At 42.1% G+C, this 22871-nt stretch overlaps 1 protein-coding gene across 2 annotated transcripts in view; it reads right to left on the bottom strand.

The window, feature by feature from the left end:
• The window catches only part of ZFP91 (ZFP91 zinc finger protein, atypical E3 ubiquitin ligase), a 36815-nt gene that overhangs the window by 4442 nt on the left and 9502 nt on the right, over positions 1-22871 (bottom strand). Inside the window, exons 3-9 of one of the 2 annotated variants that reach the window (XM_052653400.1) lie at positions 5632-5841; positions 5346-5379; positions 4861-4965; positions 4179-4313; positions 3493-3543; positions 2981-3059; positions 1976-2090 (exon numbers count right to left, since the gene is read on the bottom strand). In XM_052653400.1, the coding sequence (XP_052509360.1) occupies positions 1976-2090; positions 2981-3059; positions 3493-3543; positions 4179-4313; positions 4861-4965; positions 5346-5379; positions 5632-5841 (729 nt within the window). The remainder of the gene's footprint in view (positions 1-1975; positions 2091-2980; positions 3060-3492; positions 3544-4178; positions 4314-4860; positions 4966-5345; positions 5380-5631; positions 5842-22871) is intronic. The other variant, XM_052653401.1, reaches the window with a different exon arrangement.

Genomic DNA, 22871 nt, shown 5'->3' with positions numbered 1-22871 from the left:
TTACCAGTAAGTCAGATGCAGGATAAACTGCTTAGCAAGTAAACAATTATATTTCTCACAGCTTTTATTCTTAAAACAGCTTTTTCACAGACTGTGAAAGCTGAATGGTTACATACAAAGAAGCTGGTGTTCAACAACAGCATTAAAAAAAGAATTTGACATTACGTAAAGAAAACGGATCCATACTCAAAGTGGTACTCATATCTTCTGTTTCAGATTTTTTTAAAAAATGGTACCCAAGATAAACAATTTAAACTTCTCTCAAAAAATCCTACAGGGCAAAGGAGCACTGGACTTATTTTCTTCTTTATCAACTGGTTGGGGATAAAGTGGACAAACAGATGCCCAACGTCTACTTGCTGAACAAATGGCCACTACACTCTTTGTATGCCTTTCACTTAAAATGACCAGAAGCAGTCACAGTGAAAACACAAGAGGCAAACAACATCCAATGTAATCCTACCCTCCATCCCAAACAGTTCTAAAAGCGACTGTGGGAGAAGAGCCACGTCTCTCCCACCTGAACGCACGGAGGCGGCACCTGGGGCTCCAGGGGACGCAGAGGCGGACTCAGCAGGTCGAGGCGGGGCCTGGGGTGCGCCACCTCTAGCAGGGGCTCAGGACGCCAGGTCTGTCCGTCTGCATTCCTCATGAACAGTAGGGTCTGGAATGCACACTCCCAACCCAGGGACAGAGCTTACCATCTCTCAGGTCTGGGCCACGTTCCCAGCTCCACGGGAGCATGACGAACCCATGTGGAGCGTTTCACATACTTAAGGAAATTATATTTTCAAAGGAAGCCAATTCACACTCATTTGGAAAAGTAAAATTCTCCAACACTGACATCATAAAATGGTATTAACTACATACAAATATTTGGAAAGGATTTAATTTCTAAAACAGTGTTTGTCATAGTCGGCTTATAAAATCTAGCTCAAGTAGTCTAAACTGGCTGTCAGAAATTATTTTCTATGAACGAAACAGTTTAACAGGGAGAAGGGGCAGAGGAACAGCCGCTCCTTTAGAGAAACAGTGGGGATGGCGTCCTCACTGAAGAGGCAGAGCAGGAGCATGGAGACCTCAGGTTACACCCCAGTGCTGGGCCCATCAGGTGCCCGGCTCTGTGCAGTAGCCAGCACCGCACACGTCGCCCCGTTTCCTCCTTATAATGACGCAGCGTTGCTGGAATCATCTCTAAGCTTACCCAGCCCAATCTGTTCCTATCAGCTGCACTGCACCGAACTGTTGAGTGGCTGAAAGTGAACGCTGTCTGAACTCCTTTGACAACATGTGTCACAAAGGCACTCAATTCCTCTTTTCCAGCCAACAGCTCCTGTAGGAGGCTGCATGTGTGCGCGGTTGCTCAGCAGCGTCCAACTCCTCACGACCGCACAGACTGTAGTCTGCCAGGCTCCTCTGTCCCTAAGATTTTCCAGGCAAGAACACTGGAATGGGTTGCCAATGCCTCCTCCAGGGGATCTTCCTGACCCAGAAACTGAACCCGTGTCTCTTGTGTCTCCTGCACTGGCAGGTGGATTCTTTACCACTGAGCCACTTGGGAAGCCTCACAGGAGGTTACATGTGGATTCAATAGCTAGCCTTTGTGATTCCAATAGCAGCAGAAGTCTTGGGAGATTTTTAGTAGGCAATATGAACTATAAGCAAGCCTCCTTACCATTAAGGCTTTCCCTACATACTCATTTTCAGTCCAGGCAGTTACTACAAGTATCTATCTAACTGAAGCAGAATTTGAAACCACCCCCAAAATTATTATTATTATTTTTCGCTAAAAACTAGCTATGTAACCATTGGCAAGTTCCCTAATGCTGCCCAGCTTCTCATTTATTGGCTGTAAAACAAAGAGTACTATAAACAAACCTGGTGATGCTGGATGGATAGGTTAGAAAAAATATTGTCACCAATCTACACACTTAACAGGGCATTTAGCTACTTGATAAACATTCTAAGAAAGTACCTGTATGATGTTTGGCATGTCGGAGAAGTTGCTTCTGGAGCCTGAAGAGTCGTCCACAGGAGGGATGGGGACATACATATTTCTTCTTCAGCAAATGCTGGTATTTAATGTGGTGCTGAAACAGTAAAACAAAGTGAAGAGAGAGAGAAAAATTACAGCTTCCAGAAAGCTTGGCTCATTCCTTTGCAAAGTCAAAAGTATTGAAGGAAAACCAAGTCCTCTGTCTGTGAACAGGGAGCACCGTCATAGAGCGCTTCAGTGCCCGGCTCTGGCGCTCACTCGCTTGCGACCGTGGAAGACACACTGCCAACACCGCGAGCTCCAGTCCCCACGTGTGGAAGGAGATGACGACAACCGCGTCAGTGTTGTGGGAACAGAAGTCGGGTACTGCACAGCGCCATGTGCAGCGAATGGCGCATGGCCAGAGAGCCACAGCCATCATTAGAGCAGAACCAGAAGCAGGGAGCAAGGCCCTGGTCGTATGTCACACTTGCTACTCAAGACCAAACACTTCTTTAGCTTTAGTAATTAATATTTCCTGTCTTCTGCCAGACCTAAATACAAGCTGTATCCTTATTCATTAAAAAAACTCACTTAAAATAAAAACCTCAAACTAAAAATTTATTCAAAATAGTAATCAAGAAATCTTACATTTTAGTTGTTAGCCTTATTCTTTAATAATAGACACTAAAAACAGAACCTGTTTAACTGTGTCTTAGTGTGTTATCACACAATCATCTATTGTATCAGGTGCAGTTACACCATGAGAAACACTGGAATACCCCAAGATTCCAAGGAAACATTTACGTTCAGGTTCTCAATCACTTAAAACAACAACAAAAGCCCAACTGAAGTCATTTGATGTTTAATAAATGATTGTTGTTGACACTGCACAGTAATGATGAAGCCTGCACCAGTTCACAAACTAGAAAGTCTCAGTGAGCATGGGAACTAGTAACGGGAAGCGCCCTGCGAGTCCACCTCCTCTGGAACAGCCCCACTGACCTGCAGGTAGCGCGGGTGAGCAAGGACGGTCCCGCAGCCTTCCATCTCACAGCGGACGTACTGGATGGGGGGCTTCTTTCTAGTAACAGCACAGAAGGGAAAAGTCAGCAACAGCAGGGAGGCAGTATGCACACTGGCCTCTCACTCCGACTGCACTATAGGGGATAGCTGTTCTATAGTACAAAGAATTAAAATCTTTTACTAGCTTATAGCTTGCACAGAATTTATGTTAGAAGTAATCAGAAACTACCAAATGTTTAGTTTTTTAAAAAGAGCACAAAATAAACCAGTAACTCCACCAAAGGCAAAGAAGTGTTAAATTTTTTAGAAACTTTAAGATCCTGCAATGGAAGTTAAAGCACAGTAGCTTTGCATCAAGGACACCAATGAAGCTGCTTCTGTGAAATTCTTAACTAGTCATTCCCACAGGATAATCCTAAGGGCTTAACATATGAGTGAAGGGCCCAGTGCCAGCAAGAAGGCACAACCCTGCAGGACTATAACTCACTCACCTCCTTTTGGGTAATCGTGGGCTTTTGTCATCTTTCCGCCTTCTTCCTCTCCTGTAATTAAAGAACAGCTTAACTGTCCACATAGTCCAGACTGAAGCCTATACGTTAAAGATTAACTGAGGACACACACTCAAGATCGAACAGCTGGTGGCAAAAACAACGAATAACCCACAACACATAAAGCCAAAGACAAATCCCGCAAAACCAAAGACTTCACTCTGAAACAACTTTACCTATAAATGAGGCCGCACCAAAGTTAACTGAAAAAGTAGAGGAAATTAGCCTATTATCTAAAAGCCCTAAGAATACAAAGGATACTCTCCTTGTAACAGAGACAAAAGCCTACACACTTAAAAACAGCTATCTCTGCAACAGGAACTAACTGCTAGGCACGAGCTTTTACCTGATCAAAGTCATTACACCATGCGCCTTATTTGCCATACATTTTTTTGGCTCTCTTTACTCCCCTCTCTGCGTCCCTATAGCCACTGACCTACTATACTCAATGGAACATCTTTAAGTACTGCTGTGAATGAAACTTTTCAAGCTGTTGAGGAAAGTCTTTCCAATCACACTGTCAGCTGCTTGAGACAGCAATATGTGCATGTCAACACTCCTACCCTTTTTTCCACTGGTGACCTGAAAATCTGCTAAGCCTCCATTTTCAGGAGTAACTGCCTACTCACTTCCTAGGAGGCTCCTCGTCTTCCCTGATTTCATTCTCTTCTTCTTTCACCTCTACCTCGACTTCCACTTTTATTTCCTTCTTCTCTTTCTCTTCTTTCACCTTCCCTGATTTTCTCCGTGGCTTTGGGGTTTCCCTGAAAATATAAACACATTTCAACACTGGCATCGAGCAAAGGCCTCTTTCAAGAACATCTGTGATAGAAGGGTAAAGCCTAGAGTTATTGCTGATTTATTATAAAATTATGCTCCTTGGGATACGAAATGTGGTTTCTAGACACTATGTGTCATATGGACAGTAACCATACATCTATTTAAAGCCAGTGAAAAAAAATAAAATAAAATAAAGCCAGTGAGATGAGCCCCACCCCCAAGCTAACAAAGTCTTAGAATCAAATCTCACTATAGATGTAAAGAAAAACGAAAGTAAAAATATTCTAAGTGTTCCCGCAACTCATGACATCTTAAAACAGGCAGATGTCATAATAATTTGAATATGAGCAAAACAGTTCTACAGATGGAAGAGCGCGCTGTAGCAGGGAGTAACAGGATAATGCTAGGTTTGTAAACAAGCGCAAGATCACTCCTTTAAAGATTAAGTCCACATCCATTAGTTTGGCAACAAGGTGAAATAAAAGCAAAAACGCTCTCCTAACATCTTCCACCAACAAGCCCGAGACATGCCTTTCTAAGTGGGGCTTGTAGGTCTCATCTCGCGGATCATCTTTAAATGGTATTTCTTCTTCACTGATCAACATCTCTTCTTCCTCCTCCTCTTCCTCATCACTGCTAAAAAGAAGCCAACAGAGATTAGAAATCCTAGCTCTTATAAATCATACCTGACTGATTTTATTCAGCAATTTACTTAGACGCAGCCAAAGATTCACAGTGTTACCTAGGATTTCCATTCTAATGATCTAGCTGGACTGCAACCTAGCTCTTTCCCCCAAAGAGTAATAACTGGAACTAAAAAGACAAAAATCCTAGACATATTCTCATTTCATTAAATACAGGCAAGACAAAGATGGCTCAGTGCCACTAAGAGTTTAAAAACAACTGACTCAATTACTTCAAGTAGAAAACCTCTGAGTCATGAGATCTGACTGACTGGTCTTCATCCCCTTTACGTCCCCAAGGGTTTAAATATGAAATATTGCAAAGTTTCTTACCTAATGCCACCTGGAGACTGATGCTCTTCTGCATCTAGAAAAGGTATAAAACAGAACTTTTGGTATGAAGGTATAGATATTTTCTCTCTGCAGCCAAGAGAATCAAACCAAATTGAGTTTAGGGTCATTATACAAATGGAGAATTCTTTGTAAACTATCAAAAAGGATCCTTCCTATAACACCACACGTGACCCTAAAAGTCAGGCTGTTCTGGTAAATGTTCAACATGACATAAAAATCAATAGGCAACTGGTGATTGAATAATCACACTCTACTGGCACTGTACCATAATCAAGCTGATCTGTGTTTGGCTCTGACTTGCAGATGAGCTGCAGGGAACCAGTCTTGGACCGAGAGCTGCGGGTGTTCTCCGCGTCGCGATGCCGAGAGACGGATGTGCGGCTGCTACCGCGCCAGCCCCGGCTAGGCCGAGTTGCTGCAGCGGGAGGTTCCTGAGCTAGGGGAGACTCCTCCTCCTCTTTCTCTGCCTTGGGATCTAGAGGAAAACATATATCATTCTTTTAGAGTTTACAGTTGACTGATAATCATTTCTGTGTATCTCTGACGATAACACTCACCCCCCACCACCTGTGGACATAATTTTACTGATATAATAGAAGATGAGGGGAAAATCTGATAAAAACTTATTCTTACTGTCATCAGTCTAAAGAAACAGCTTTGTAGGTTGCAAAGCAGCAATTTTATATTTATAGTTTATATACATACTAAAAAATAAAATGCTAAGGGAAATACACCTAAGATCTAACCTTTCGTTCTATATTTTAATTGTTAGATCTAAGACAGAAGAGAGTGGTCCCCAAAAGGTGACCAGATCTACACAAGCACGAGCAAGAAGAAGCATACTTCTAGACGACTTAATAATCAAACAACGCTGCACTAGGTCCGTCTAGTCCAGGCTATGGTTTTTCCCGTGGTCTTGTATGGATGTAAGAGTTGGACTGTGAAAAAAGCTGAGCGCTGAAGAAATGATGCTTTTGAACTGTGGTGTTGGAGAAGACTCTTGAGAGTCCCTTGGACTGCAAGGAGATCCAACCAGTCCATTCTGAAGGAGATCAGCCCTGGGATTTCTTTGGAAGGAACGATGCTGAAGCCGAAACTCCAGTACTTTGGCCACCTCATGCGAAGAGTTGACTCACTGGAAAAGACTCTGATGCTGGGAGGGATTGGGGACAGGAGGAGAAGGGGGCGACAGAGGATGAGATGGCTGGATGGCATCACGGACTCGATGGACGTGAGTCTGAGTGAACTCCGGGAGTTGGTGTCAGACAGGGAGGCTTGGCGTGCTGCGATTCATGGGGTCACAAAGAGTCAGACACGACTGAGCGACGGAACTGAACTGAAGAGTGCAAAAGAGCAATTCCATCAAGAGGAATTCCTTTGTATCTATTCAATTTTACTTAGTATATTAAAAATGAGCCTATTTTGACCATGGAAGATCCTTTCAATAATCTCAGAATGGAAAAGTCCTTTCTAAGAACAGCACAGGATTTTAGGTCTTAAGACTGATACATCCAACTTAATAAACATAAAAAGTTTTCAGCATGGCAAATTCCACTATAATCAAAGTCTAACGGCCCAATAGAAAGATAGCAACTCAGTAAAAATGGTTTTCAAACGTGTGAACAAACAAAAACAATGACAGCAAAGCTCAATCCACTCCTAACAAGAGAGACTCCAATGAAACCGACAGTAGTGTTCCCTTAGAACATTGGCAGCAACCAGGACACCTGCCAGCACACTGCACTGGCAATGTTGTAGGAAAATAGAAACTCTTGACAGAGATTAACATGTGGAAGTCAGTAAAACCTTTCTATAATGGACAATTTGGCAATATCTATCAAAATTTTAAGTACATATACCTTTCCCAGTAAGTTCAACTACTAGGAATTAATCCTACAAAACTAAGATCACACTTATAAAACCCACATCCATATAATGTCTAAATATTATATATGTGTATAGATACATAGTATAAATCTACCTATCTACATATCAATCTATATATATCACAACACTTCTGTACAGATTATAAGAAACAAATACTCGCCACCTTCCAGGAAGATCTAAAAGCACTTCCAGGAATTCCGCCTCACAGTATCTGCCCTATGAAGAGAAACTGGCAGGTGGAGGCTCACTATAGCATGTTTAAAATAAAAAGCAGAAACAATGTAACTTTCCATATTTACAGGAAAGTGTTTATTAAAAAAAGATACAAAAAATTAGCTTCCTTTACTGCAGAATAAGGTGGTGACTGGCAGTTGTTTCAGTTTTAAGTACACTGGTTTGAAAGTTTTATGAGACCATATTAAAGTAATGAAATAAAATTCATTTGAAATGCAGAGATGAATAGCAGTGGGAACTTCAACTTGTTCAAGATCACAAAATTATTTAAGTAGGCCTAAAATTAAAAATCCTGTCTCGGGCTAGTAATCAAGGACTTTTACATCTAGGTCACCACCGCTTTTAAGAAAATTTCTTCAAAGGGAGAAACTCAACACCCTTTATAAAGTACTGCAACATTAAATAATAAAGAGAAAATTAAAATTATTTCTTTTACTCAAACTAGCTACACTAATGTGGGCTTGAAACCTATTCCATAACCTCCTATACTCAATAAAGCTCTTCTCTACTTCATGATGAAAGGATATGCCCACAGCTTCTCAAACTGTGGGCATTATCCACAGGACAAATGATGGTAATCTGATGAGAACTGCTATCTTTACAAATAAAGCACAGCAGCCTGTTTTATTGAATAACCCACACATCACCTAAAACTCTATAATTTTTTAAAAGAACATTGTCAGAGTGACGACAACAAAAACGTCCCTCATCAGAAAGGCACACACACACCACCTGCACCAGAATCACCGCTGTAAGAACCGAGGTACAGTCACAGGTTCACAACCACGAAGTACACCCCGAAGCAAGAAACAAGGCGCATAAGCCGCGTAAGGACGTCTGTAGATCACAAGCTGAGCACAAGCAAAAAGCCTCAAGGCAGACCAAAGAAGACAAAGAGCATGCTCAGATGGCTAAAGGAAATCTCACGAAACTAAAGGAGACCGGATGATGGCTCAACAAATAGAAAATATGCCAACAAACAGATAGCAATTATATAACGGAATCAAATTCTGGGGCTAAAAAGCGTAATATCTGAAATGAAAAATTCATTAGATGGTTTCATTAAACAGCAGATTGAGAAAGGAGACACATTAGCAAACTTAAATAGGTCAACTGAGAGCATCCACTCTGAAACAGGAAAAACTTAGATAGGTCAACTGAGAGCATCCATTCTGAAGAACAGAAAGAAATGAAGAAAAATTAACAGAGACTAAGAGATCAGTGGGGGACCATTAAAACAAATCAACAAAGTCCCAGAAGGAGAGTACAGAATGGAGCACAAAGAATCTGTTCAGTTCAGTCGCTCAATTGTGTCCTACTACTTGTGACCCCATGGACCGTAGCACGCCGGGCCTCCCTGTCCATGACCAACTCCCAGGGTTTACCCAAACTCATGTCCATCGAGTTGGTGATGCCATCCAACCATTTCATCCTCTGTCGTCCCCTTCTCCTCCTGCCCTCAATCTTTCCCAGCACCAGGGTCTTTTCAAATGAGTCAGCTCTTCCCATCAGGTGGCCAAAGTACTGGAGTTTCAGCTTCAACATCAGTCCTTCCAATGAACACTCAGGACTGATCTCCTTTAGGATAGACTGGTTGGATCTCCTTGCAGTCCAAGGGCCTCTCAAGAGTCTTCTCCAACACCACAATTCAAAATCATCAATTCTTCGGCACTCAGCTTTCTTTATGGTCCAACTATCACATCCTACATGACTATTGGAAAAACCATAGCTTTGACTGGAAAAACCATAGCTTTGAGTAGATGAACCTTTGCTGGCAAAATAATGTTTCTGCTTTTTAATACGCTGTCTAGGTTGGTCATAACTTTTCTTCCAAGGAGTAAGAGTCAAAATTTTAATTTCATGGCTGCAATTACCATCTGCAGTGATTATGGAGCCCAAGAAAATGAAGTCTGTCACTGTTTCCATTGCTTCCCCATCTATTAACCATGAAGCGATGGGACCTGATGTCATGGTCTTAGATTTTTAAACTTTGAGTTTTAAGCCAGCCTTTTCCCTCTCTTTAACTTTTCACCAAGGATCTTTAGTTCCTCTTCCCTTTCTACCTTAAGGGCAGTGTCATCTGCATACCTGAGGCTACTGATATTTCCTGATTATCTTGATTTCCTACAATTGTGACTCCAGCTTGGGTTTCCTCCAGCCCTGCATTTCACATAATGTACTCTACAGAGCTTCCACTGCAGATTAGTGGGTTCAATCCCTGCTGGGGGAGTCCTGAAAGATGATGCTGTGAAAGTGCTGCACTCAATATGCCAGCAAATTTGGAAAACTCAGCAGTGGCCACAGGACTGGAAAAGGTCAGTTTTCATTCCAATCCCAAAAAAAGGCAATGCCAAAGAATGCTCAAACTACCACACAACTGCACTCATCTCACACGCTAGTAAAGTAATGCTCAAAATTCTCCAAGCCAGGCTTCAGCAATACATGAACCGTGAACTCCCTGATGTTCAAGCTGGTTTTAGAAAAGGCAGAGGAACCAGAGATCAAATTGCCAACATCCGCTGGACAATGGAAAAAGTAAGAGAATTCCAGAAAAACATCTATTTCACCTTTGACTATGCCAAAGCCTTTGACTGTGGATCACATCAAACTGTGGAAAATTCTGAAAGCGATGGGAATACCAGACCACCTGACCTGCCTCTTGAGAAATCTGTATGCAGGCCAGGAAGCAACAGTTAGAACTGGACATGGAACAACAGACTGGTTCCAAATAGGAAAAGGAGTACATCAAGGCTGTATACTGTCACCCTGCTTATTTAACTTTGGACAACTAGCATCTATTATATATTTCCTTATCATGCAGAGTACATCATGAGAAACGCTGGACTGGGAAGAAACACAAGCTGGAATCAAGACTGCTGGGAGAAATACCAATAACCTCAGATATGCAGATGACACCACCCTTATGGCAGAAAGTGAAGAGGAACTAAAAAGCCTCTTGATGAAAGTCAAAGAGGAGAGTGAAAAATTTGGCTTAAAGCTCAACATTCAGAAAACGAAGATCTTGGCATCCGGTCCCATCATGGGAAATAGATGGGGAAACAGTGGAAACAGTGTCAGACTTTATTATTTGGGGCTCCAAAATCACTGCAGATGGTGACTGCAGCCATGAAATTAAAAGACGCTTACTCCTTGGAAGAAAAGTTATGACCAACCTAGACAGCATATTCAAAAGCAGAGACATTACTTTGCCAACTAAGGTCCGTCTAGTCAAGGCTATAATTTTTCCTGTGGTCATGTACGGATGTGAGAGTTGCACTGTGAAGAAGGCTGAGCGCCGAAGAATTGATGCTTTTGAACTGTGGTGTTGGAGAAGACTCTTGAGAGTCCCTTGGACTGCAAGGAGATCCAACCAGTCCATTCTTAAGGAGATCAGCCCTGGGATTTCTTTGGAAGGAATGATGCTGAAGCTGAAACTCCAGTACTTTGGCCACCTCATGCGAAGAGCTGACTCACTGGAAAAGACTGATGCTGGGAGGGATTGGGGGCAGGAGGAGAAGGGGATGACAGAGGATGAGATGGCTGGATGGCATCACCAACTCGATGGACATGAGTTCTGAGTGAACTCCGGGAGTTGGTGATGGACAGGGAGGCCTGGCATGCTGCGATTCATGGGGTCGCAAAGAGTCGGACACGACTGAGGGACTGAACTGAACTAAACTCTACATAGAAGTTAAATAAGCAGGGCGACTCCTTTCCCAATTTGGAACCAGTCCGTTGTTCCATGTCCAGTTCTAACTGTTGCTTCTTGACCTGCATACAGATTTCTCAGGAGCCAGGTAAGGTGGGCTCGAATTCCCATCTCTTTAAGAATTTTCTTCAGCTTGTTGTGATCCACACAGTCAGAGGTTTTGGCGTAGTCAATAAAGCGCATGTTTTTCTGGAAGTCTCTTGTTTTTTCTATGATCCAGCAGATGCTGGCAATCTGATCTGTTTCCTCTGTCTTTTCTAAATCCAGCTTGAGCATCTGGAAGTTCTTGGTTCACATACTGCTGAAACCTCGCTTGGAGAATTTTGAGCTTTACTAGCATGTGAGATGAGTGCAATTGGGCAGTAGTTTGAACATTCTTTGGCACTGCATTGGAATGGAAACTGACCTTTTCCAGTCCTATGGGCACTGCTGAGTTTTTCCAAATTTTCTGGCATATTGAGTGCAACACTTTAACAGTATCTTTTAGGATTTTAAATAACTTAGCTGGAATACCATCACCTCCACTAGCTTTGTTCAGTGATGCCCATTTGACTTTGAATTCCAGGATGTCTGGCTCTAGGTGAGTGATCACACTATCGTGATTGTCTGGGTCATTAAGATGTTTTTTTGGTATGGTTTTTCTATGTATTCTTGCCACCTCTTCTTAATATCTTCTGCTTCTGTTAGGTCCATACTATTTCTGTCCTTTATTGTGCTCAGATTTGCATGAAATGTTCCCTTGGTAACTCCAATTTTCTTGAAGAGCTCTCCAGTCTTTCCCATTCGGTTGTTTTCCTCTATTCTTTGCACTGGTCACTGAGGAAGGCTTTCTTCTCTCTCCTTGCTATTCTCTGGAACTCCGTGTTCAGATGGGTGTATCTTTCCTTTTCTTCTTTGCCTTTTGTTTCTCTTTTTTCTCAGCTATTTGTAAGGCCTCCTCTGACGACCATTTTGCCTTTTTTGGATTTCTTTTTCTTGGAGATGGTCTTGATCACCGCCTCTTGTAATGTCACAAACCTCCATCCATAGTCCTTCAGGCTCTCTATCAGGTCTAGTCCCTTGACTCTGTGTCTCACTCCCACTGTGTAGCCATGAGGGACTTGACTTAGGCCACACCTGAACGGTCCAGCGGTTTTCCCTTTCTTCAATTTAAGTCTGAATTTGGCAGTAAGGAGTTCATGATCTGAGCCATAGTCAGCTCCCAGTCTTGTTTTTGCTGACTATATGGAGGTTCTCCATCTTTAGCTGCAGAGAATAAAATCAATCTGATTTCAATGTTGACCATCTGGTGATGTCCATGTGTAGAATCTTCTCTTGTGCTGTCGGAAGAGGGTGTTTGCTATGACCAGGGCATTTTCTTGGCAAAACTGTTACCCTTTGCCCTGCTTCACTTTATAGTCTAAGGCCAAACTTGCCTGTTACTCCAGGGATCTCTTGACTTCCTACTTTTACATTCCAATCCCCATAATGAAAAGGACATCTCTCTTTTGGTGTTGGTTCTAGAAAGTCTTGTAGGTCATCACAGAACCATTCAACCTCATCTTTTCTGCGTCACTGATCAGGGCATAGACCTGGATGACTGTGATACCAAATCATTTGCCTTGGAAACGAACAGAGATCATTCCGTGGTTTTTGAGACTGCACCCAAGTATTGCATTTCGGGCTCTTTCCTTTTCTATGACGGCTACTCTATTTCTTCAAAGGGATTCCTGCCCACAGTAGTAGACATAACGGTCATCTGAGTTAATTTCCCCCACTCCAGTCCATTTTAGTTCACTGATTCCTAGAATGTCGACATTTACTCTTGCCATCATCTCCTGTTGACCACTTCCAATTTGCCTTGATTCATGGACCTCACATTATAGGTTCCTATGCAATATCATTCTTTATAGCATCAGACTTGACGTCCATCACCAGTCAAATCTACCACTGGGTGTTGTTTTCCCTTTGGCTCCGTCTCCTCACTCTTTCTGGAGTTCTTTCTCCACTCTTCTCCAGTAGTATATTTGGCACCTACCAACCAGGGGAGTTCATTTTTCAGTGTCACATTTTTTCCCTTTTCATGGGGTTCTCAAGGTAGGATGCTGAAGTGATTTGCCATTCCCTTCACCAGTGGACCATGTTTTGTCAGAACTCTCTACCATAACCCGTCTGTGTTAGGTGGCCTTACATGGCATGGCTCATAGTTTCATTGAGTTAGATTGATCATGTGGTCAGTTTGGTTAGTTTTCTGTAACGGTAGCAGAAAGAATACTCGGAGAAACAAAGGGCAAAACACCCCCACCAAGTCTGAGACACGAATCCATGCAAACAAGCAGCCCCATCACCCTGCTTCCAAACAATCTTACATTCACAGGTTCTCAACACCTTTTGAGAGCCAACAATCCAATCAACAGAAAACAGCTCTACAAGTATCAGACAAAATAGACTTCAAGTCAAAACCTGCTGTGAGAACACAAAGTGAGACGGTGTATATTAGAAGTCAGTCAAAACGATGTAAGAATTATAAATCTATACATATGTAATACATGAAGTAAAAACGACAGATCTGAAGGAGAAAATAGGTATTACTCAAATCAGTGAGAGACTTCAATATCTTACTTTCAGTAACGGATAAAATGACTACTCAGAAACTCAAATAGGAAATAGAGGACCTGCACAACAGTATTTAAAATAATTAAAACAGGAAAAAAAAAACCTAACATATACAAAAACAGCAGAGTATACAATTTTCTCAAGTACACTCAGAAGATTATCCAGAAAAGACCATCTATTAGGCCAGTTAAGATATTTGAAAAGACTGAGTGAATTCCCTGGGGTCAGTGGGCACAACCCTTAACTCCCATCGCAGGGGGCATGCTACAGCACCCGCCCAACAAAGCCCACAGCATGTCACAGACCATGGACTGCAGCAAAAGCAGCAGCCAGAGTGGCCTAAGTGGCCAAAACACAAACACAGCACACATGTCTGATCAATAACCTACCTTTACACCAGGCCAGGAAGCAACAGTTAGAACTGGACATGGAACAACAGACTGGTTCCAAATAGGAAAAGGAACATGTCACGGCTGTGTATTGTCACCCTGCTTATTTACCTTATATGCAGAGTACATCAGGAGAAATGCTGGGCTGGAGGAAGCACAAGCTGGAGTCAAGATTGTAGCAAACCAAGATAACCAGGAAATATGCAGATGACACCATCCTTATGGCAGAAAATGAAGAACTAAAGAGCCTCTTGATGAAAGTGGAAGAGGAGAATGAAAAAGTTGGCTTAAAGCTCAACATTTGGAAAACAAAGATCATGGCATCTGGTCCCATCACTTAGCTCTGGGGTTTTGATAAATGTCCTTTACCAGGCAGAGAAGTTCCTATTGTGTGTTATCTTGAAAGTTTGTTGATTTTGTCAAATGCTTTTAAACTACATCAATTAGGATTGATTTTTGTGTGCTGAACCACCCTCCTGATCCTGGAATCACTTGGTCATAGTTTTAATGTGCTGCACTCTCTCGATATGCCAAAATAGATTGGGAAACAGTGGCTGACTTTATTTTGGGGGGCTCCAAAATCATGGCAGATGGTGACTGCAGCCATGAAATTAAAAGACGCTTACTTCTTGGAAGCAGTTATGACCACCCTAGACAGCATATTAAAAAGCAGAGAGGTTACTTTGCCAACAATAGTCTGTCTAGTCAAGGCTATGCTTTTTCCAGTGGTCATGTATGGATGTGAGAGTTGGACTATAAAGAAAGCTGAGTGCGAAGAATTGATGCTTTTGAACTGTGTTGTTGGAGAAGACTCGAGAGGCCCTTGGACTGCAAGGAGATCCAACCAGTCCATTCTGAAGGAGATCAGTCCTGAGTGTTCATTGAAGGACTGATGCTGAAGCTGAAACTCCAATACTTTCGCCACCTGATGCGAAGAGCTGACTCATTTGAAAAGACCCTGATGCTGGGAAAGATTGAAGGCGGGAGGAGAAGGGGATGACAGAGGATGAGATGGTTGGATGGCATCACCGACTCAATGGACATGGGTTTAGGTAAACTCTGGGAGCTGGTGATGGACAGGGAGGCCTGGTATGCTGCAGTCCATGGGGTAGCAAAGAGTGGGACACGACTGAGCAACTGAACTGAACTTTACACCTTAAAGAAAAAAGGGGTGGGGGAAGCAAGCCAAATCCAAAACTAGCAAAACAAAGGAATAAAAAGTGGAGATAATTAAGAAAACAGTAGGACAACAGAGAAAAAGATGAAACCAAGTTAGTTGTTTGAAAAGATCAACAAAATCAACAAGCCTCTAGTTAGACCGACCGAGGGGAAAAAAAGGAGGCTCGAACTACCAAAAATCTGAACACACTTAATAACAAGTGAAGACACTGAGTTGGTAATCAGAAATCTCCCAGTGATAAAGAAAAAAGCCTAGAAGGAACCTCCCAACTCCCCAACTCATTCCATAAGGACAGCATAACTCTGATATCAAAGCCAAAGATACAAGAAAACTGCAGATCAATATTCCTGCAAACCAAATTCAGCAGCATATCGAGACAGTGCAGCACATTAAAACTATGACCAAGTGATCCCAGGATCAGGAGGGTGGTTCAACACACAAAAATCAATCCCAAATGATGTAGTTTAAAAGCATTTGACAAAATCAACAAACTTTCAAGATAAGAACACACAATAGGAACTTCCTCTGCCTGGTAAAGGACATTTATCAAAACCCCAGAGCTAAGATACTTACTGGCAAAAGCTCCTTCCCTAAAATCAGAAACAAAGTAGCGTGGCCTTTGCCTCCTCATCTATTTAACACTGTACTAGAAGTTTTAGCCAGAGCCTTAGGCAAGAGAAAACAGGCACAAACAGGAGAGAGTAAAGCTATATCTATCTGCAAATGAAACGACCTTATTTCTAAAGAATCTGCAAAGAAAAACTATGAAAGGTAACAAAAATTTAGGAGAGTTGCAGAATACAAGATCAACAGGCAAAAATTAACTGTTTAAACTATACCAGCAAGAGCAATCCAAAAAGGAGAATTATGAAAATGATTCCACTCCACTTACAATTCAATCAAAAAGAAAAACATACTTAAATACTGCTAAAATGGCAATACTCCCCCAAAAGATCTACAGATTAAATAGAATCCCTATCAAAAATTTCAGCTTCCTTTTTTGTAGAAACTGACAATGTGATCCTAAAATTCATATGAAAATGCAAGCAGCCTAGTTTAGTCAAAACAACCTTGAAAGTGAATCTCGAGTACTCTGTCCAATCTCAAAACTTACTGGCAGCAGGGTGGACATTCACCCTGACGGAACCCTGTCGCCAGTGCAGATGTACACGCCCACGCTCTCTGTGAGCCCTGCTCTGGCCTGTCTCTCTGGGACCACGTGGACTGTCGCCCACCAGGCTCCTCTGTCCACGCGACTGTCCCAGCAAGAACGCCCGAGTGGGATGCTCTATCCCCCCCAGGGGATCTTCCCAAACAGGGATGGATCTAATGTGGCTCCCGCACTGCGGGGGATACTTTACTACCCAACCACCAGGAAAGCCCCCAAAACCCAAACACCTATGGTCAAATAATTTGACAAGGTTGCTGAGACCGTTTGTGGGGAAAGACTAGCTTCTTCAACAAATTGATATACATGCAATGAATGAAGCCAGACCCTTACCTTATACCATACACAAAGATTAACTCAAAATGGATCAGAGACCTTAATGTGAAGAGCTAGCACTAACTAACTTAGACGTGAAGTCTACAGAATGGAAGAAAACATTTGCAAGTCCTATATCTTATAGGAGCCTAATATCCAGAATATTAAAAAAAGTCAGTTTAACAACAACAGACAAACCATCCAATTAAAAAGTGGGCAAAGGGCTTGAACAGATATTTACCCAAAGACAAACAAATGCTCAAAAATCACACAAAAAGATGCTCACTCTAAGTCATCAGTGAAATGTAAATCACAACCACAATGAGACTACTACTTCACACACACTACAATGCCTATAATCACAGCAATTTTACAAATGGGAAATAACAAGTATCAGAATGTAGAGAAATTGGAACTCTTTGTGCACTGCTGGTGGGAATGTAAAATGATGCAGCCATTGTGGAAAATATTTCGCAGTTTCTCAAAAAAAAAAACAAACCAAACATAGAATTACCATTGGTTGTTGTTCAGCTGCTAAGTCATGTCCGACTTTTTGCGACCCCCAAGAACTGCGGTGCGCCAGGCTTTCCCGTCCTTCATTATCTCCCTGCTGCTGCTTCAGTCGTGTCCGACACTGTGCAACCCCAAAGACAGCAGCCTACCAGGATCCACCGTCCCTGGGATTCTCCAGGCAAGAACACTGGAGTGGGTTGCCATTTCCTTCTCCAATGCATGAAAGGGAAAAGTGAAAGTGAAGTCACTTATTCGTGTCCGACTCTTGGCGACCCCATGGACTGCAGCCCACCAGGCTCCTCCGTCCATGGGATTTTCCAAGCAAGAGTACTGGAGTGGGGTCCCATTGCCTTTTCCCATTATCTCCCTAAGATTGTTCAAATTCATGATCACTGAGTTGATGATGCCATCCAACCATCTCATCCTCTGGTGCTCCCTTCTCCTCTTGCCCTCAGTCTTTCCCAGCACCAGGGTCTTTTCTAATTAGTCAGCTCTTTGCATCAGGTGGCCAAAGTGCCTGTCAACTCCACTCCTACATATATACTCTCAAAGTTGAAAACAGGTATTCAAATACTCGTACGTGGATGTCTGTAACAGTCAATCCACAAATGTGCAAACCACCAAGACATCTGTCAAACACTGAACGGACAAACAAAATGCAGTACTGCTCATAAGGAGGAGTCGAGTACCTTTGGGACTGACTGATACACACCGTTATATTTAAAATAGATACCTAACAAGGACCTACTGTACAGTACAGGGCACTCTGGTCAGTACTCTGTAACCACCTAAATGCGAATGAAAGGGATACACGTATATGTATAACTGAATCACTTTGCTGTACACCTGACATGAATACAATATTGTTAAACAGTACTCCTATATAAAAAATAAAACTAAGTTAGTGTTTTTTAGAGGCTGGAAAGGGGCTGGGTGGGAAGTGACTCCCTTTAATGGATACAGGGCCTCTGCAGATGGAGGTAATGTCAGTGTACTAAATGGCACTGAATTCTGTGTTTCGTGATGGTTAACGCTGTTCCATGAGTAAGGTGCCAGGCAGCCACTGTGGGCGCTGTGAATACCACACGGTAGGACGAGGCAGAGAGGACAGACTGAGAGCGGGGATGCCACGAGCTGAGACCAACGGCGCTGGCACTCCTGGCAGGCATGCTTCCCCCAATTCTTCTAGGCACCAAAAAATGAAACATCCAGTGAGTTTTCTCAATCTGAGAGCAGCCGACAATCCTTTTAAAACAATCTAATATCAAATCCAAAAGGTGAGAGCCATCTCATCGCGATAAAACACGCCAAGTTCGGAGTTTCGCCCTGACATGGTCTGATCCTCCTCCAGCCTGGCTCCTCACTCTTCTAATTGAGGCTGAGAGAAAGTAAACCACTTCTCCAAGATTACAGAGTTAGCACTGATGCAGTGAGCAGGGAAATGGCTGGTTAACAGGCTGGAACAAACGAGAGTGAAAGTCTCATCTCTAATTAAACATTTACATTTTTGGAGGAAAACTAACAAACCTTAAATACTTGTTAAGTGCCTAATATTTTCTCCCTTTTTCTAAACTTAGTCCTCATAATCTTGCCAAATAGTATTTTTCTTAATGGTTGAGGAAAACAAGTAACTGACTTTTGCAAGCTCACCTATTAAATGGTGGAGCTGAGACTGGAACTCAGGTCTATCTAAGTCCGAAGTCTACGTTCACCCCACCACACCACACCTATCATGCAGGAAAGAGATGGGAAAGCGCCAGTCCAAGAGCTTAATGCAGATTTGAGAGCTGGTTCATTTCCACCAAGTCTCAGGTTCAAGTGCCAGAAGAGCGGCTCATTTATGGAAGATACTGACCTAAAAGACCACGAGAAGAATTATTTCAAGAAAGGGAATTCTTAATCTAAAACTGCAGTGAACATTCACAGCATCATTATTCACAGTAGCTATTTAAAAAGTAGATCAAGTGATGAACAATCTGTTTAGGTCAAATGGAGTATTTTCACACAAAGGAATGAAAATATTTACACATGCTATGACATGGAGTAACCTAAAAAATTTTGTGCTAAGTGAAAGAAGTCAGACTCAAAACAGAAAACCTCACATACTATAAGTCTGTATACAACATGTCAGAAAAGACATATCTACATAGAATTACACACTTAAAAATGTGTGTATTTTAAACGATCGATATGTAAACTGTGCCTCAATAAAACTGTGTTAATAAAATAGGCATTGCAGCATTGAGTCATAAAGGCCAATAACTCAAACTACCCAAACGCCCATCAGTAGTAAATGGATAAACTGGGATATATTCCCACAATGGAACAGTACATAGCAATGAAGATAAACGTCTATAACAAATGCAACACAGAGGGATGCCACACAGTGGGGAGCAGAAGAGGCCCCACACAGAGCTATAACGAACTACTCCACTTACGTAAAACTCACAACTGGCAAAAGTAATCTGTGCTGTTCAAAGTAACAACAGTGGTTACACTTAGGGATGGCTGACTGTGTTCTGTTTCTCGAGCTGGGTAATGTTTACACAGCTGGGCCTGCTTTGTGGAAATGCACGATGCTGGACACTCCCGTTGAGTGTGCTTTCATATACATGCGGTGTATCTTAATAATTTCTTAAAAAAAAAAAAAATTCACCTGTAATCTACTGCCCCCTCCCCGGGGGTTGGGGGAGAATCTGAGAAATACCAAACGTCCTCCAATCAAGTAATAGTTAAATAAACACAGAACACCGACGTGTAGCAGTCACAGTTGGAAGCCCATGAAGGAACTCGTCTCTTTCTGCTTCCTTAGAGAATCAATCCCACTGCTAAAAGACATGTTGGGATTTGAGTGTAAACTAATGGTTTTCACAGTGTAGTTTGCAAACTCCTATGGGTCCCCAATACTCTCTCAAGAAGTTTTCAAAGTCAAAATTCGTCACAAAAAACCTGTTGGGATTTTGATTTTGATTACACTGCACTTACAGATCAATACGGGGAGAAATAAAACCTTAACAATGAGTCTTCAAACTCACGAACAAGGCACACGGCTCTGCTCTTAGGTCTTAGTACTAACTTCCCTCAGCAGTGTGCTGTACTTTTCAGTGTATGCTTCCCATCTTCCGTCACATTTCTCCCTAAGTAATTCATACTTTTGGTACTATTGTAAGCAATATTTTTACACGCAAATAAAACTGATTTTTGTATGCTGATCTTGTTTTCTGTGGGATGACTTCAAGAGGCCTTGCAGCTTTTGGACCACTGTCTTAAGACCACAGAACATGAAAATGTCTGAACTGGAAGACCACTGATGAGAATGGCCCAACTGAGAAATAACAAACTATTGTTTTTTGAACCACTAAGCTTTGGGAGGCTTCCCTGGTGGCTCAGGGGTTAAAGCATCTGCCTGCCATGCGGGAGCCGCAGGTTTGATCCCTGGCTCGGGAAGATCCCCTGGAGAAGGAAATGGCAACCCACTCCAGTATTCTTGCCTGGAGAATCCCATGGGCGGAGGGAGGAGCCTGGTGGGCTACAGTTCATGGGGTCGCAAAGAGTCGGACACAACTGAGCGACTTCACTTCACTTCACTTCAAGCTTTTGGATGGCTTGTTATACAACATATAACTGACACAAAAGTTTATACAGAGAGTCACAGTAAAGAAAATGGGGTTTGGAAATTCTCAGAGTTAAAGCTACAAACAGAATCAGTCAATAAGAAGGTAGGATATAAGTCAGGAGTCTAGGATCAAACAAGCCACATTTAAGGAGATAAGTAAGCAAAAGACAGACCCTCAGGAATTCTCAGTAGGGCATTAACTGTACTAAAGCTAAAGGGGGTAACAGTTAGATCGACCTGGCTAGTTTTAATTCAGAGGAGCTTGATCCTTCCTAGGACTTAAAAGATCAGGGGTCATTAACTCAGAGCTAATTTCTTTGTGTCAGAGGATCTTGCCCACCCATAATCTCGGTGTAAGGAGAGCATTATGTCCACAGGTCGAGATGAGTATCTCTTAGGGGTTTCCGGTTCTTATCTGTTGAGGGGAGGTCTGCCCACTCAGGACCTTGGGCCTCTTCTGCCAGGGTGTTCTGTTGCAACTCTCAACTGGTTGTGGAGGAAAAGGGATCTCAATGTAAAATAATTATTATATATAACAAGATAAACTTACAACTGTGTCAAGACAGTTCTGATATGCTGAATCATAATAGGCAAATTATTACACACCTATCTTCTTTACATGTAAGGGACAGAAAAAAACTCATTGACCTGATTGATAAAACATCCCATAACCGAAGGGAACTGATAATCAAGGCTTTCTAAGCCCAGGTCACAATCCACACTAATCACAGATGAGGTATGTCTGCACGTCTAGGAAACGAGAACAGAAAGGAAAAACCATCGGAGGTCTGGATATCTGAAGTAGAAAAACAGTCTGAAGGCTCCGGGACTTTCCTAACAAGGAACAAGTTGCTGAGCAGATCTTTCCCACCCTGAGAGGAATAATAATGTGGTTCCTGTCACCTTAAGATAAAGGGATAGGAAGGAAACCGGATAGATAAAATGACGATCTGGTGTACTGTCAGCCTCTTGAGACACAAGCATTATAATAGTCAGAACTTGAGTCTCAGAAACCTGATCCTGTGACTCTGTGTATTTCTATAATTAGCTCTACTTTGTTTTCCATAAATAATTAGTAAAGTCCATTTTGAAATATTAATATTAGCCGATCTCAACATATTTAAAGAAGTCAGGGAAAGCAAGTCCTCTGTTTTTTTAAAAAAACGAAAACAAAACTAGTATTTAAGCCGACTTTAGAAGAGTTTATCATTGTGAAGACAATGTTTTTTGTACATCCTTTGTGCAGAAACTCAGATGGTAAAAATTAAGAATTTATATACTACCACAGGAAAACAGAAATACTCCAATGAAAACAATCTAAATAACCCCTAGATCTGATTAACTCATTTGGTGATTCTGTCCAGGCAATCTTTCCCAAACATCACTACAACAGGAAGAGCAACTAAAAACAGCAAAATGATACATAAAGGATGGAGCCCACACTTTAATATAATCAAATTTTTTAAACAACCAAGGTTCCAAACTGTTTCCTCCCAGCTCTAATTTCACGAGATATTCTTTAAGGGCAAGGAGGAGGGGATGCCTTACATGCAGCTTCTGTGCATTTTGGCATCTACATTGCAAACTACCCAGAAACAAAGTCTGTGAAGTTAACATGAGCAGGTAAAGCAACACTGGGATTATTAATCACTACACTGAAGCAAATCATTCCTTTACCTTCACTGTGTTACACTGTTGGAATTTCTTCACCCCATACTTACTTACCACACAACCTAGTATCTAGGATGGTGCTGGAATCACTTGCTGAAGGAACTGTTTGTGAAGCAATTTTCTACTGCATTCTAGACACATCCATCAGGGTTAAATAAACACCGTAGACAAAGGGACCTAATGCCCTTCTTTCCTATTATTTCAACTTGAAAAATGACCACGGCACTT

The sequence above is a fragment of the Budorcas taxicolor genome, chromosome 15, assembly GCF_023091745.1.
Source record: "Budorcas taxicolor isolate Tak-1 chromosome 15, Takin1.1, whole genome shotgun sequence".
NCBI lineage: Eukaryota > Metazoa > Chordata > Mammalia > Artiodactyla > Bovidae > Budorcas > Budorcas taxicolor.
This window is presented reverse-complemented; position numbering and strand designations above follow the sequence as displayed.